Genomic DNA, 15,789 nt, shown 5'->3' with positions numbered 1-15,789 from the left:
TCTTTTCCAAGCTGTTTTTTTTGCTTCGTCTCTCGCTGCAGAGAGTCTTTTCAGCCCAGATCAAAGTGCTGCAGTTTCACAGTGGTTCTGGGTTCTCTCTTTTACCAAAGCCACAAAGACACAGAAGAGTCATGGTGTTTCTATATTTCTGCCACTGAAGACTCACAGAGGCCTCTGCGTCTTAGAAACATTTAATATAGCAGTAATGTTCATTGTGTCCTCCTTCAATTCTGAACCTCTGCACTCCTTCCTCTTTATGGTCTTTACTCTGGCCTGCATCTCATGTAGACAGGTCTTTATCAAGGTGTATGTCCAGTCAGCTCAAACTACCACAGTTGGACTCTAATCCAATGTCAAAACATCTACACAGAAAGTTTCTGAATACTTGTGTCAATGCTGGCATTTTCCCATTTGATTAATACTGTTTTGACTTTGACATGTAGACTGGTCAAGGGGAAGATGAATTTATCTGAGTGTTAGCGTTACGCTGACGTTAAGATGAATTCACTGACAACGTTAGACATCAGAAGACAGAAGAGCTGAAAGCAATATCAGTTTACAAAGCCTGTTTAAAATAGTCTGATGGTTTCACACTGAGGGTTAGAGCAGCACAAGCTATTTCATCATAATAAATAAATCATATTTCAATAAATTTTTAAATCAAAGCATTTTATTGTATTTCATTTGTTTTAATTTACTTGTGGCGGATTTGTGTTTGAGTCGGTCGTGTGTTCGCCACTGCAACACAATGCTTTGTGATAATCCCTGACAGTCTGCTCTGGATTCACTCATTGTACACGTGTTGATCTGTCTCCCTTTGTTATGTTTGTGACTGCTGCTGTTTTGCATCCATCCAGTGTAGTGAGAAAACATGCTGGTGATGATCCATTTGTGAATTTAGGATCGGTTGTCGTGTCTGTGTTATGGATTTATAAAGTGTGCTGCTGATTGTTGCACTAAGAGAGGAGACGGGGGAAGGAAGGGGGGGGGGGGGCTGAAGGGCAGGGTTAGTTTGAGAACACAATTGGCCAAATGATTCCTAACAGATGCCTTGTCTTCTTCTTGAGGGTCACAGACGAACCTGAGAGAATCAGCAGATCTCCGGTCACAAGGTGAGCAGTTTCTTTCAACTTTGGCAACCATAATAATCTTAATCAGTTATATTAAATATAATCAGTTATGATCAAATATAATGCATTATTGACATGCTAGGCCAATAAAATAAATTTTCCATCTTTAACATTCTTACCAGATTTCGCACTTGCAATAGCCACTTGTATCATTATTTGGAGTTTTGTAATTAAATTCATATGCAGTGATAGTAAAAGTATTCACCCCCCTGGCACGTTTTTCCTTTTTATTGCTTTTATACATGGAATCAACATACATTTTTTGGACATAAATTTATTTTAAAATTAAAAAAAAAAACATATTGATTTCGAAGCAAAAACAGAACTATGAGGTAATACCAATCAATAAAAAAAAAAAAAACATTTAAATCAGTATTTAGCAGATGTCCTGTTTTTGTTTGTTTGTTTGTTTGTTGTTTTTTTTTTTATTTTTTTTTTTGGGGGGGGGGGGTAAATTCTAGTCTGTTGTGTTCTGCATTACAAAGGGAAAACTTCCAATTGATTGAATACGTTTTATAGGCACTGTATATCATATATATTTAAGTTGTTTCAATTCAACAGTTCAGATTCTGATCAGTAGTTCAAGTCTGAATTGGCCAACATCGAATAGAAAGTGAAATTACTTTTGCAAGTTGAATTAATTGAATAAAAAATCTGAATAGTATATGTTGTATCAGGAGATACATGTGTAAACTGTGAGCATATTGGCATACATGGCTTAACAATAACAAGATGTGAAAAACCAAACACTTCACAGTCCCCCTGTAAGTGTTGTCAGACTAAGACCTGATCAGTGTGTTAAGACCAAAAACGTTCATGCAGCAACATTTTTACGTGTGAGCCAACAGGAGAACGGATTAGTGCCCATCACAGAGTCTGAAGCATGCTACTCACATTCAAATTTTTTTTTTATTCCAACTTCCAAAAAAAGACATGACACCATTTAATCAAAGAAGCAACAGTTAATTTATTATCAATATATTATCAATATATATTTTAATATATTATCAATGATGCAATGCTTTGATAAAGTTAAAGTTCAAAGGCACATAATGGAACACAACGTTAATAATAAAGTCAAACATGCTCTTAAGGACTATTAATGTTTCTACCTGTAGGTTAGATTTTAAAATATTTTATGGGGAATCAACAAAAGCATCTTCAAGTCTTGTAAAACCATTTAAACCCAGATTCCACAAGCTGTATTGAATTCCTGTGCTCCCCTTCTACTGACGTTGTGTTATATCAGTTATCAGTCTCAGTTCATCGGTATGTTGCTAAAGCTGTGACATACTTCCTCTCAGCATCAGCTGCTCCAGCCCAGCTTAAACACAACAGGTAAACCAATAGCACCAGTGTGACACTAGCTGCCAGACTGTGGTGTCATAGATGCTCAGTGTGGGTTATTGTGCTAGAGGAGCATTTCGTGTTTGGTTCAAAGATGAGGATGAAATTCTAACATTTCCGTCACGCAGCAGCCGTTGCTTTAAAACAAGAAAATATTTTATAAATGTATCTACAACCATCCAGACAATTTGTGGTGCATCCAATTTTTGTACAGTTAAAAAAGTGTAGAAAATACACTTGTATGTATAAATCCAATATGTGTGGTGTTAATTGTTTTTCTTTTTCTCCCCTTTCCCTAATCTTTCATTCATTCATTCATATAACTCATGCGTACAACCATTGCACTTTTCCCTTCACACATTAATCTAATTTAAATACACAAACATCTCCTTCATCCTCACATCTATTTCTCAATGCTTCTCTATTTATATCTCATCTCATGAACTTTGTCCCCTCTGCTTTAATTCTTCATAATTCTTTTTGATCCATCCCCCATCTGCATCACCCTCCCTTTCCCTTCCTATCCTTGCCCCCTTCTTTCAGTCGCCATCTATCTGGGCATCAGAAAGCGGCCGAGCCCAGGACCCCCCGATGCGGCTGGGATGTGAGGGTGCGGAGCCCTCGCGACCCAGCCGAAGTGGTGCTAGCGCTGCGTGAGGCGGCGCAGGGCTGTGGCTGTCAGGTCCATCTGGCTGGGCCTTTCCTCCTGTCCTGCACCCATGGAGCAGCGGGTGCCCGGGTGGCCTTTGAGGCTGAGGTCTGCCAGCTGCCCAGCGGGCTGGGCCAGAGCAGTGGCGTGAGGTTCAAGCGCCTGTGGGGGGCTCCGTTAGCCTTCAGAGACATCGCCACCAAAGTGTCCAAGGAGTTGGAGCTCTGAGGGCGGCAGGAAGTGGGGAAAACTGATGACGGACAGGATAAATTAATGAATGAGGAGGAATTGGGATGATAAGGAGCGATGAGGCAGACGCAAACCCTGCCTCTTCTCTCTCCCTGCCCTCCACTTCCTTTGACGTGGCTAGCAATGCCTCACCTCTGCCAAAGACCCTCTTCCTCTAATGCCACCAATCACAGACCCGCATAGACCGCCATCAGCAGACTTATAATGACCTCTGACCTTGGAGCTGCCAGCGACCCACGACTCATGCTTAAACATGACACCACCTCCACATTATGTGAGCCCACAGAGCTACACTTTTGTTTGTTTGTTCTTTTGATGATTTCATACTTCATGTTGATGAGGATGGTGTGTCTGACTAATGGAAACGGATACTCTGATGTTCTTTTTATTCCTAATGTACCATATTTGTCATCATTCTTTTTTAAAGAGCTGCTATTTAAAAAAAAATGTTAAAATGTTTTAAGTTTTATTTTCTTTCATTAATGCTTTTAAAATGGACAATTGTTGTCGTCCTGGGGAGCAGATGTCACAAAATGAAGGAGTGAGGGCGCAGTCTGACCTCCAGCCTCGAGAGGGAGACATGCAGAAAATTGCAGAGACTTGGAACAGAGTGAATGAAACGCTGCGGCCTCTCTGCCCCATCCATTGACAAGGTCCATTTTACTGCTCATTTGGGATTTTGATGTTTGTTTGCACCATTTCTGGTAAAATGTCCTCACTGCTGGTTATTCACACTGTTAGTAGCTGGCATGTGAGTTGTAAGAGACGAGCAAAGCTGCCCGGTAGCAAGGGTTGCCAACTCCCTGAAAAATAAATGTGGGACACCTAGTCGGCAGGGCCGGCCAACCTGATTGTCTTCACCCCTCCTGGCATGGGAGGGATGAAAACATGTTTTACTGACTAGTTCTATCCACACAGAAATATGGGACAAAGTGCGTCCTTTTTAAGCCCAATCTGTTTTCCAAGGGACGGTTGGCAACCCTTCTGATAACACAGTACCTTAGCTGAAATGTCGTACTGTTGAAAACCTCCTATTTTGAGCCAAGTTTCCACTCCTTACAGACACTGAACTTCTCTGTGTTTTGATCCTGCTTCCTTCCATAACAAGCAAAAGCCTTATCCTATTTCACAACAGGATGTTTCAGCGGCTCTGTATTTATTTTAGAGGATTTTCTCATCTAGAGTTGGATCTGCGCAAGGAACCACATCAGATTTTTAAAACTTAAATTAAATGATCTCCGCTCAGCAGGTTTAGTTGAGGTACAGCACAGGCCAAAAGTTTGGACACACTTTCCTATTCATTTGAATGAGAAGGTGTGTCCAAACTTTTGGCCTGTGCTGCACATTAGAAAACCATTCAGAGACCAGTATCCTATTCAAACAATATCAGCTCAAGTACATGAAGTCACCGTGGAACTAAACAATTTTTTACCCAGTATCATCATCATCATCAGGTTTTCTGCGCATATTAAATGTTTGCTCACCATCATTTATGCCATAAAAATTCAGCATCTGTTAAATTTGAGTACTAGTCATTTTCGTCACTTTTATTTGTGACTGATTTAAATTTTTTATCTGGTGTCATGTTAATTTAACACATCAACTCTCCAAACTGAAGAATTTCAATGCAGGAAAACTGATCCTGATCCCACGTGATCATCAAATGTTTTATGTTAGTTAATGCAACAGATCTCTCCTAAGTGAGGTGGGCCTTAAAGTTCAGTGCAATACAGCCACAGAGCTGAGAGCTGAGACTTGAAAAAGCTTTGACTAAGACTTAATAGAGCTCCTTGTTTTGTTTTTTAATTTTGATATAGTTTTGTTTTTATTTTTTTTATTTTTTACTTGTTCAGCACTATTTCGCTTTTTCACTGAGGTCACATTGTACTGTTAGAGCAGAGTTTTTAACACATCTGCATTTTTCAGTTATTAAATTTTCCAGAAATCAGATTTTTTTGACAGATCTTAAGCCAATTGAAGTGAATAATTGGCACTCTGAATGCTTCTCTTTCACTTATTTATGTGTTCCTACCGAAAAGGGCTTCTTGGCGTCATTCACTTTCCCAGTAAAGCTAACTGGAGATGTTTTGAGTTTTCCAGGTGGAGGTGCCAGTCAAAGAAACAAGAAAAAAAATACAACTAATTAGAAAAAATCTTAATGGTGATTTCCCTCCACTAAATTTTGTTTACTGTATACTTTTGTCAAGTATCACATTTGTGTTTTAAACCTTTTGATACATAAACTGTAGAGTTTAGTCTGTTACCAATCAGAGGTGAATGACTGTTGACCACTCAGACTGCTGCCTCATCCAGCCGATGTAACTCAAACGCATGCAACATTTACAGTCACTTAGAGGTTTACATTAAGAGTGTGACCCTTAATGATGTTCAGTTCTTGCACTTTCATTTAAAACCAGACTCATCGCCAAGCAGAGTAACGCTGTTTAGTAACAACCAGGAGTGTTTATGTGAAACATGATGACATTGCAGTAAAGTTGGCCTTTGACCTTTTTGTTATAAAAGGTTTTAATGTCATTGTATTACCGTGAACTAAATATCAAAAGTCAACAAAAACTGAGTGCTACTTCAATCGCGTGTTGTTGCATTGACACTGAGTCCAAAATCAAATGGTTATTGTACCTTTTATATTGTAACTCCTAAAAGCAAAGCAAATATAACGTGTACTTTCAAAATATGCAGGCTCTAACTAAATACTGATGTAGAAATGAAAAAGTTAGACGTTACAGCAGGTTTGTGAGCTTTACAGCTGTAAGGCCGACATGTTGATCCATTTTGTGGGAGATTTCAGCTGCAGCACTTTGTCCACCACTGTCTGAAAATGTGAAGCTGTGTCTTAGGGCTAGTTTTTGCTTTTTCTTTTTTTTTTTTTTTTCGGGCGGGGGGGGGTTGTTTTCTGTACAACTTGGCCTCACTCTCGGAACCTGTTCTATAGATACAGTTAGGGCCATGCTTTAAGGCTACAGTTCTGTTGTATAGTGTGTTTGAAGATGTCACTGTTATCAACAAAACTTAACTTATGGGCTGAAATTATGGAAATGACCAACCTGCAATCCTGCATGTCTCCTAGGAAGTAATGTGTGACACAAAAATAAAGACTTTCAACCTCTTTAATATTTGATGTCATGTTTCTCTCCAATATGGACTTCAGGTATTTAACGTGGGACCCCAGGTCTGTAGTGTGTGTCCAGTGCAAATTATGTTATGATAATCCATTCATTTAAAACAAAAGACAGGTTTTATTTTTACATGGGGCTTAGTTTAATTTGTCCAATTATATTTTGCAACCAAAAAAAAAAAAAAAAATCAATTTGGTGTGTATACATAGCGACGACCAGACTATGCATGGATTGATCCCAGGATGTTACAGGAGTGATGGGCAGAGCAATGATTAAAGTGACAGAAGTTCAGAAAGGGAACCAAAGAAAAAGCAAGAAAGGTACATCAGATTAACTGAAGTAAGAAAGAAAGGATTAGAGAAAAGTGTCCTCCTGACGGAACGATGTAAACAGAGAGTAGCCATTTGGCCAAAACCGGTAAGATAAATTTCCAATTAGGCTACCTGTTCATTTTTTTTATCATATAAAAAAAACAAACACAGACAGTCATTCAGTCATTTCCTTGGATGTTCAGTTTACTTCTGGGCGGGGATCATGCCATCAATGGACTCTCCCTTCTCCAGCTTCTTCTCCATCTCAACCATCAATTTGACACCATCAACCACCAGCTGGACCTGTTCCACCTCAGAGGAGCCCAAACGGTCAGCGTTGGAGATGTCGAACACACCACCCACGGAGGCAGTGTCCACACCACCTGGAGGGAGAAGACGGGGAAAAGAAGAAGTCCACTGTCAGGAGAGGCAACAGGAGGAGAAATGTACAGTGGATATATGTACGATGAGTCCAGAGAACCAGTTCAGAGCTCATTCAATGAGAAGCAGAGGAGATGATGTTTATCCAATCACAGTCCTCTCTCATGACAACAAAGTAAACATTTGAGTTAGTTCTAGGGAGAAAATTGTTGAGCTGCTGATACTGCTCTGGAGGAAAGTTTTTTTTTTTGTTTGTTTTTTTTTTTACGTGTTCTTTTCAGTTTTACTCATTTAGTTATGTATGTTTTTATTTTGAGTATTACAGTTTCACTGGCTGAATGTAACGTTGGACTGAAGGGGATTCTGATTTGATCTTAATAGTTAACTTCATTTTCATAGCTTGTGATTTGGCATCAAAACAACAAGAGGAACTTCCCGAACTTTTCACTTCCTTTTCTAAGTTGGATAGTTTGGTCAAAGGTTTGTTGTTCATGGTTGTTGTGGGCTAAAACCTGAACTCTCAAAGCTTCTCTGAGAAGAGATGTCATGATAATATTTTTGTTTCAGCACCTGTGCCACGCTTCTGCAGACGCAGCCTGGTCAGGATCTCCTCGAACTTAGGATGTGTGCTGAGCTTGGGCAGTTTCACGTGCACGCCACCACGCAGGCCAGTTCCCAGGTTGGAGGGGCAGGTCAGGATGTAACCAAGATGCTCATTCCACATGAATCCGTGGTTGTGCTTCTTGAAGATTTCCTCAATCTGAAAAGAAGTAAGAGGAAATGCATAGATGTCGCTGAACAATGAGTACATCTGACTGCTATCGATGAAGAAAGTTGTTTTTCTCACAAAAACTTGAACTGAATTGAAATGTCCTGTATGCATTACTGTGCACTGATGGGACCACATGCATGAATGCTTGTGCCAATACCTTCTGCAGGCCAACACAGAAGCGCCTGAAGACCTCCTTCATGTTGCCGCCCTTCTGCATGGAGATGACACGCAGGTGATCCTCCTCGTTCACCCAGACCAGGAAGGTCTTGTTGTCGTTGTGCCTGGGGGAAGAAAGTCCAGCTTCTCAGTTTCTCTCACTTTTTATGAAGCTGGAAAAGCTCATCGCTCACTCAACGGATTCAGTGTATGTGAGATTGGGATGAAGGTCAGCAGAGAAGGGTTGTCTGTGGTTGTTTGTTTGTTTTTGCTTATATTCATGTTTATGCAGGTCCATGAAATCTGATTTTATTGTTGGGTATTGCATATAGTTTCTGACCAGAGAGCGCCCCAGTAAAGTGCTCTGATCTGATGTTCCATTCATAGTGTCTGCGTTTCTCACCAGATGCCTCTGCCGTCGGGCCAGTCACGGGCCATACCAGCGCAGGTCAGCAGGGGGGAAACGGGCTTGTCAAACAGGAAGTGATCAGCAATCAGCTGCTCCTGCTCAGCGTCGGACATACCTTCCAGGGGGTAGTACTTTCCCTTGAACTCGCCTTCCAGGCTGGCCAGAGCTGAGATGGGAGACAGATGAAAGTCAGGCTCACTCACAAATAAATGTGCTGCCTGGAAATAAATTGAACTGACAGATTGGCTTTAGTTTCATTAGTTTGACAGTCACCCTCAATGGACAGCTTCTCAATGCCTCTGCGCTCTCCACGGCTGTTGTGGGGGGGCAGGGTGAATCCCTTGATGCTGCGTCCAGTACGGACACGGCTGGACAGCACGTAGTTGGGGTCCAGGTCATCACCTCCCTGGGAGAAGACAGAAACACAACAGAGACACGTTTGTTAAAAATGATTTATGATGCTCACGTGTCATCTTGTTTTAAAGAAATTAACAGGCATTAAAACAAAATGAATGGATAAAGACGGGTGCCGATTTGCCTTCTAGACAAAATATCACGGTATTGTAAGTACCGTGTAATGAAAGGAAATGCAACAAGTGCATCTGAGATTTGGTTGAGTCTAAAATCACACTTCCCAGTTTCTGAAAAAATTATGCCCACGTTAAAGAAAGTGTGTTTGCTGAGCTGTGGATCAATATTTTACTTCCCGAAGCTATAAATATTGCCTCAGAAAATAATTTCTTGAACTTATTGGCCTTAACCGTGATATAATATAGCACAGTCCTAATGTGAAAGATGGGCTGGACCATGCGTTGACCTATCAACAGCCTAATTTCCGCTAAACGTGATCGGTGCATTTTTTTTCTTTACCTTCAGGTTCTCGAAGTTCAGGTCAGTCTTGTGCTTGTCGGTGGGCTTGTATCCGCCATGACGGTCGGAGATGACGGGGTCCAGCAGATCCTTGAAGACCTCATAGGACTCCTCATCACCAGCAACGCAGCCCACGGTCATGATGAAGGGGTGGCCTTGAGAACAGCACAGATGAGGGAAAGAAGGTACAGCATGGTGAGCAAACTTTGAACACAGATACATGTATTTGCACAAAGAGTTGGTGTTTGTCTTTGTACCACTAAAGGACATGGAGTTATTGGACATATACAAAATTGTGGGACCAAAGAAAAGCTGCCAAATGTGTCCTGTAAAAATGTGATAGCACACCTAATTTAATGATGAACGGTTCGCTTAATGGTATTCCATGTCTCCTAAAGGTGCCAATCCTGCTCGCTCTCTCTTACCAGGGTTGTCAACACCAGTCTGGATGACGTCATCCAGGGTGAAGCCGCTAGGGGTGGACTTGCTCCTCAGCTTGCCATAAATTTCCTTAGTCAGCACCTGCAGCAGATGACGCACAACATAGGTTGGCGATGACGCAGTCGCATGACTTTCAAAGTCTGCTGTGTGACAGCGAAAGTGATCAAAAAGCCGTGAACAGACAACGCCACAGTGGGGTTTGTACCTTGGCCATGTGGTTGTTGTGCTGGGACAGATCTGGGAACTCGTCATCCAGGGAGAACTTCATCTTGTAGTCGTTGTGGCAGTTCTTTGCCATGGTTGCGGTTCTTTCTCTGTCTGAGAGAAGAGAACAATAGGGTTAGGGTTAGGGTTACAATAGAGGTGAGTATAGGCTGCAACTGAATTCAATGGGTTCTGGTGGTGAGATAAAATAGAACCAGTAAATGATTTATATCACTTTCTTCATCACGGTAAAACAGAAAAGCCTCTGACAAAACAAGGCAGTCGGATGATTTCATGTCAGTTGAAGCGAAGATACCTTTTCATTCTGTCCCGTGTTGGTAATAATGAGACTGTGCCCCCTCTCCACCACCTGTTGCCTTCTAGCCCTCCCCTCCTCTCAAGTCTCTGCCCCCAACTACACTTCCCTTCTCATTGTGTAAAGCTCAGACTGAAGTAATGTAGCAGGAGGAGAAAAGATGGCAGGGTTACCTACTTACTTACTATGAGACACACTGACCTTCGAAATGACCTTATGTTTTTAACACCGAAAAAAAGAGCGGTAAATTTGGCCCTAGACATTTTTTCTTGGGACATATTTAGTTGTTGTTTTTTTTTATTCTCAGCAGTATTTGATCCTTCTATCGTCTGTTCCACAGGCTTTGGAACTTGATGATCCAGCACATAAATTCACATTCTGTAAACACAAATGGCAAAGCGAGTTCTCAGCAGTCAGAATGGACGTGCATGGCTCGAAAGAGATTGACAGCTTGCAAACCTAAATCTGCGTCTATTTCCAGTTCAAGCTCTCGAAATTCATTTGTGTCAGTTTAGCGATAACACTGAGAGCCCGCTGCCTCAGCACCATGCACGGCTCCATAAGTTACATGACTAAATCAAGCTCAACTATTCAAACCTGGTACGTGCCCTGCTGATGTCAGCAACAGTTGACAGATAGCCCCAACTGTTTCATTGACACTGCACAGCCCCCCGCCTCCATCAAACTCACTCCATCAAGTCTTGTAAAAAACTAAAATCTAAGTTTCGAACTGCAATGTGCATTCATGGAAGACTGATCACGGTAAATTTTAGTAGTTTCCATATCAGGAAAAAGGGATCCAGGAGGAGAAAAGCTTTTCATCGCTGCACAGTCCAGTGGAGGAATCTGACAGATATTTGTTGTTTTTGCTTCTTTTTTTTTTTACCTGCTTAGGAGAAAAGAAAGCGGTAACAGATCCCGGGATCAGATCCTGTCCACCAAATGTAGGGGTTGCCCAACTCTGTCAGGTGATGGACTTAAGTATTTATACCCAGAGCTGTGTTCCTATTGGCTGACAGAAGTCGGAGTCCCCTTGTCTCATTGGTCACAGCGGCTGGGCGATTTTCTAAAAGGCAAAAACGTACTTCACACAACACTCGAGATGAGAGACAAGGCAACAGCTGCAGCTGCCCAGTCCAACCTTTCACCCTCCATCTGCTTAAAGTTGCTCTGGTGGTTGGGACACTTGGTCTGTGGACATGCATGCAGATCTATGTACTGAGTCTGTCCTCCATGTTTCCCCAGTGGGCCGAGGAAGCAGGACAGACGAAATGCTTCCATCACATTGAGGCATTTAGGTAAAATGCCGTACAAGTAGAGATGTCTGCAGGTGAGATTCTAAGACATGTGTCCCTGCTCCTTGTGGGACATGCAGGCTGTCCAATCTCAACACATTATGCAAGTTGGAGGAAGGCAAACATACATGCAATCATAAATGTCTGTGAACTCAGTGTCATAAATATTGATGAAGGATATTATCACTTTTCACCCAGACACAGATCGAACTATTTTAAACCTTCGCTTTGTAAGTGCCAGCATCGTTGCATCCCCCACCAGTAATGTGATAGACCTGAGTAATTTACCCACAGACATATTAAGTCACACAGATTATGTGACAGAGTGGAAATTATGGGGTGGAGCCAAGCAACACTGTGACGCAAACAGCAAGCTCACATAAGACCAAGGTTCCCCACAACACAACAGATGGAGGTCAAATGTTTCATGTTATATAGATATAATGTTTCATAACATCTCATCACTTTTATAATGTATATTCACCACCAGAGACGCAGCCATCTATTTATCCTGGTCACAGGGGGTGCTGATCCAATCAGGATAAATGATAAACCCTTACTTGTAAAGATTCATAGTGATTTTATAAATTATATATATATATATATATATGGAGAGAGAAATTTAGGAAGAAGTTGTCCCACTGATCATCACTGTCATCTTTATATATCAAATGACCACAGACAGCTTAAAATTCTGAGGTCGGTAATGTCGGTAATGTCAGCAAGTGTTGATGTCAATGGTTTTAAGCAGAAACCATCTCAGGGTACGCTTACATCTCTTCACGCTGGAGCTCTAACAAGGGTCTCTGTACCTCTCTGCTGATTGGCTTAATATTTTCTGAGCGATTCAAAGAAAATCATGCAGGTTCCAGCTAAACGGCCAGTTAAATCCTGCAAGGTTAGATGGTGAATCCAGCTGGCTTGGGTTTGGGCCGAGGTTGAACGGGGTGGTGAAGTTCCAGAAGTTCTGGTGGCTTTTTGGTACTTTCATGGTATTAATATCGAATGTAGACCTGAGTTATTATTCGAAACCACATGGAGGTCTAGCTTTGACTATGTGGACTTTTGATTTATAGTATGTCATCAACCTGCTGACTGAATGTCACTGTTTCCTTTTCCAGGACCTTAAGTCAGGTGCATATCCACATTGGTAGAGACATAGCACACGTACTGTGTTAATGTGTGTGCATTTGTATCTTTTCAGCTTGCTTATGTAACTGGAATTTTATGGGTGATGGTTGTGTTCACCTGCTCTGAGTCTGAGCGACTGTGCTCCAAATCGGCAGTCAGGCTCCGATTTCACAGCTGTGCTTTGACCATCCACAGACATGGCTTTCCAAATTTGTCTTTCTCCGCGTTGCTGCATGTTGCTCAGCCACAGCGAACACAACTCACATGAATGAACACACACATATTACCATAATAACCATTCACAGAGCGCTCATGTTACTCCTGCATGATAAAAGCCACCACACGCACGTCGCCCCATTTTACAAATTGTTGATTCGGACAAAGTATTTAGAGCTGTTGTCGCTTTTCATCCCTCATCATCATGCATGTTAGAATAGAATCAGCCACTCTGTACTAAAAGCTGCTGTCCAACTCAATACTGGAACACAGAGGCCTGTGCCTACTTCCACTTAGATTAAACATTGATTTTAAAATTCTATTCTATTGCTCACGTTTCAGGTCTTACATAGCTGGATGACAAAGGTTTCTTTTGTTCCTATTTATTTTTACAGTTTTTATTTATTATTCAGTTATTTTCAGTTATGTCTTCTGCATTCAGTTTTGTCAGGGTATATGCTTATTAGTTATTTACTTTGATTTAAATTTTAAGTAAAATGCAGGGTTGTTCTGTAAAGTACAATATTTTCATGAAATATTTTTCATTAATTTTCATGAAATATTATCATTAGTGTTGCAGTGATATTAGAAAGCAAACAATAAACTTCTCTAAGTGACAGTTGTGATGTAAAACCACAAAATGTGGGACATTTCTGAGCGCATTTTCTATCTGTGAATGACAAAAGAGGGTTTGGAGCAGCCAAAAAGTCTGTTAAAAGTCCATTTAACATCACGCTGCATTCAACCTAATGTCATAAAACTCAAAGGTCATGCTGACTGACATGTGATATTTGCTGCGTGCGCCCCCTGCCCATTCAGATCAGTTAGTTACCTTGGATAGCACGGCGGCATTGAGCCAGAAGCCCAGTTTAGACTGTCATTGTATCCTCCACCACATGCCCTCACACACAGCCATCCCATCCACAACAGAGCCAAACAGCTCCAGAGGCACCTAGGACAATTATGTAAGCAAGAACAGTGTCTGAATCTCAGGAGCAAAATGTGCAAAAAAACTATCTGCTTGAGGTTGCTATGGGGAAAGGAGATCATATGATACTGATATGTTAATACTAAATATGTTTTTAGAATTGGTTGTCTGATGTCATTTTTGGAGAAAAGAGGAAAACATAGTTTTTTAGCTGTCCATATGTCCACCTGCAGCTGTACGTGGCCTCACAGCCTCACATCCATTCAGCCCTCCTTCTCAGATTCATGAATGAGACCGCTTGGAAGCATGCTGGGCCTTTGCACTAAAATTCAAACAAAAGTAGTGTATTTCTCTCTATGCGTTACTTTTTCATCTATTCTATGTGAGAAATCTGCCCATAAATTCTTGCGATATTCAGCAAGTTTATAGAGCGTTGACTCATTCAAGATAATCTTTTTATAAATCCTGAGCTACTTCAGTTCCCAGGTTGTCGGCTTGTGTATTTGTGTTTGTAGCAGTGACACATCCTGATTCCCAGCACGTATGTTAAGCAAAATACAGGATTGACTGAGACAATCTGAATATATACACTCAGCTGCTTATTCAGGGTAGATCTTTGTTGCTATGACTACTATGATAATACTAATGTCTTGGTTAGGTACTGGCACTAATACTACCTGATTAGGTTCATGTTCCTGGTGCCTTCACTCCTTACTTATTGTTTCTTATCAAACCGCCACCAGATGCTTCAGAGGAATGCTGTCAAAGCTCGGGTGCCTGCATTCAACAATCACTGGGCTCTATAAGATGACCTCATCAGCAGGCAGCAAGGTTCAAGTGACGGGATATATTAAATATAAATAATATATTAAATAGAAGCAGGACCAGTAATATGAGGACAGATCAGAGCTGCAGCTTTGAATGTTGTGCTCTCACAGTGGGAAATGAATTGGATGTGTTGTGTGCATGGGTGATGAAATCCCGAACACACCAGGAGACGAACTCAAACGCTGCACTCACATGCACAACTCAGAGTCAGGCAATGGATCCAAAGACTTTACCTGCAAAAACTTCAGTGTACAGGCAGTCAGCCAAGAATGCTGGAATACCTGAATACACTGTAATACTACAGGGGAGGGAGACAAATGGAAAAAGGTGACAAAAAGTGAGACACACAAGGGGAGGGAAGTGACAAGACCTGGAACAGGGGAAGTGGTATGTGTACAAAATAAAACAGGAAGAGGAAGAAAATAAAAGCACAACTTCGCTGGCCTGACTGGTCCTGAAAGAATCACACTCAATTATCTGCACTGAGCAACATGATGCCGTCTCTCAAAGCATTAATTTATGGAACAGATCTATTCTAACTTTGAATTTCTGTGATTTATTTTCCCTCGGAGAAGTTCGCAGTGGTGAACTTACGTTGAAATATGAGCTGCCTGAGTAACTGTGGGGGGCGGGGGGCAGGGTCTCTGGGAGAGAACCCTTGATTTCTATTTTTAATGTCAACTCACCAGGTCCTGCAATCTCTGATGCCAGTTGTCCTGATTGAATTGCATCGACTCAGCCTTTGGTGTGTCTGTCCCTCCGTTCATTGATCGACTCATCCTCTGTTACATGACCATGCTCCCCACTTTCCAGCTTTTTGGACCAAAGAAACAAGAAGGCAGGGAAGAGACAGACAGGTGATAATCCCTGACTGGCTGTGGAGAGCACACACGCCATGAACACACAAAGTGTAAAACATAAGGTTTTCTAATTTAGTTTAGTTACATGATCATGTGTGAGAAAAACGTCACATTGATGTCATTTCACATAAATCATGAATCAAGAAATCATAAATCAAG

The 15,789-nt window shown here is 41.4% G+C and overlaps 2 protein-coding genes across 2 annotated transcripts in view; one reads left to right on the top strand and one right to left on the bottom strand.

Moving 5' to 3' along the window:
• LOC115053139 (MAP/microtubule affinity-regulating kinase 4-like) overlaps nt 1-6,502 on the top strand; it is a 44,095-nt gene extending 37,593 nt beyond the window's left edge. Inside the window, exons 16-17 of the mRNA XM_029517706.1 lie at nt 1,068-1,112; nt 3,021-6,502. Of these exons, the coding sequence (XP_029373566.1) occupies nt 1,068-1,112; nt 3,021-3,354 (379 nt within the window). The 3' untranslated portion in view covers nt 3,355-6,502. The remainder of the gene's footprint in view (nt 1-1,067; nt 1,113-3,020) is intronic.
• Nucleotides 6,490-11,363, bottom strand: LOC115053140 (creatine kinase M-type-like). The gene is made up of 9 exons (XM_029517707.1): nt 11,259-11,363; nt 10,058-10,170; nt 9,837-9,933; nt 9,412-9,566; nt 8,815-8,947; nt 8,536-8,707; nt 8,134-8,257; nt 7,775-7,964; nt 6,490-7,206 (listed from the first exon to the last, which is right to left on the bottom strand). Exons 2-9 carry the CDS (start codon nt 10,148-10,150, stop codon nt 7,028-7,030), a joined length of 1,143 nt encoding a protein of 380 aa, XP_029373567.1. The 5' UTR covers nt 10,151-10,170; nt 11,259-11,363; the 3' UTR covers nt 6,490-7,027.
• Nucleotides 11,364-15,789: the final 4,426 nt, after the last annotated feature.

The sequence above is a fragment of the Echeneis naucrates genome, chromosome 13 (genome assembly GCF_900963305.1).
Source record: "Echeneis naucrates chromosome 13, fEcheNa1.1, whole genome shotgun sequence".
Lineage (NCBI taxonomy): Eukaryota > Metazoa > Chordata > Actinopteri > Carangiformes > Echeneidae > Echeneis > Echeneis naucrates.
Note: the sequence above shows the minus strand (reverse complement) of the source record. Positions and strands in the feature narration are given on the sequence as shown.

Bases quoted from the DNA above. Each gene is read 5' to 3' on its own strand.
- LOC115053140 (XM_029517707.1), bottom strand. From the start codon at position 10,150: ATGGCAAAGAACTGCCACAACGACTACAAGATGAAGTTCTCCCTGGAT. The intron at 9,934-10,057 runs GTACAAACCCCA...CATCTGCTGCAG, and splicing joins ACAACAACCACATGGCCAAG to GTGCTGACTAAGGAAATTTA. The intron at 9,567-9,836 runs GTAAGAGAGAGC...GCTGTTCTCAAG, and splicing joins GACTGGTGTTGACAACCCTG to GCCACCCCTTCATCATGACC.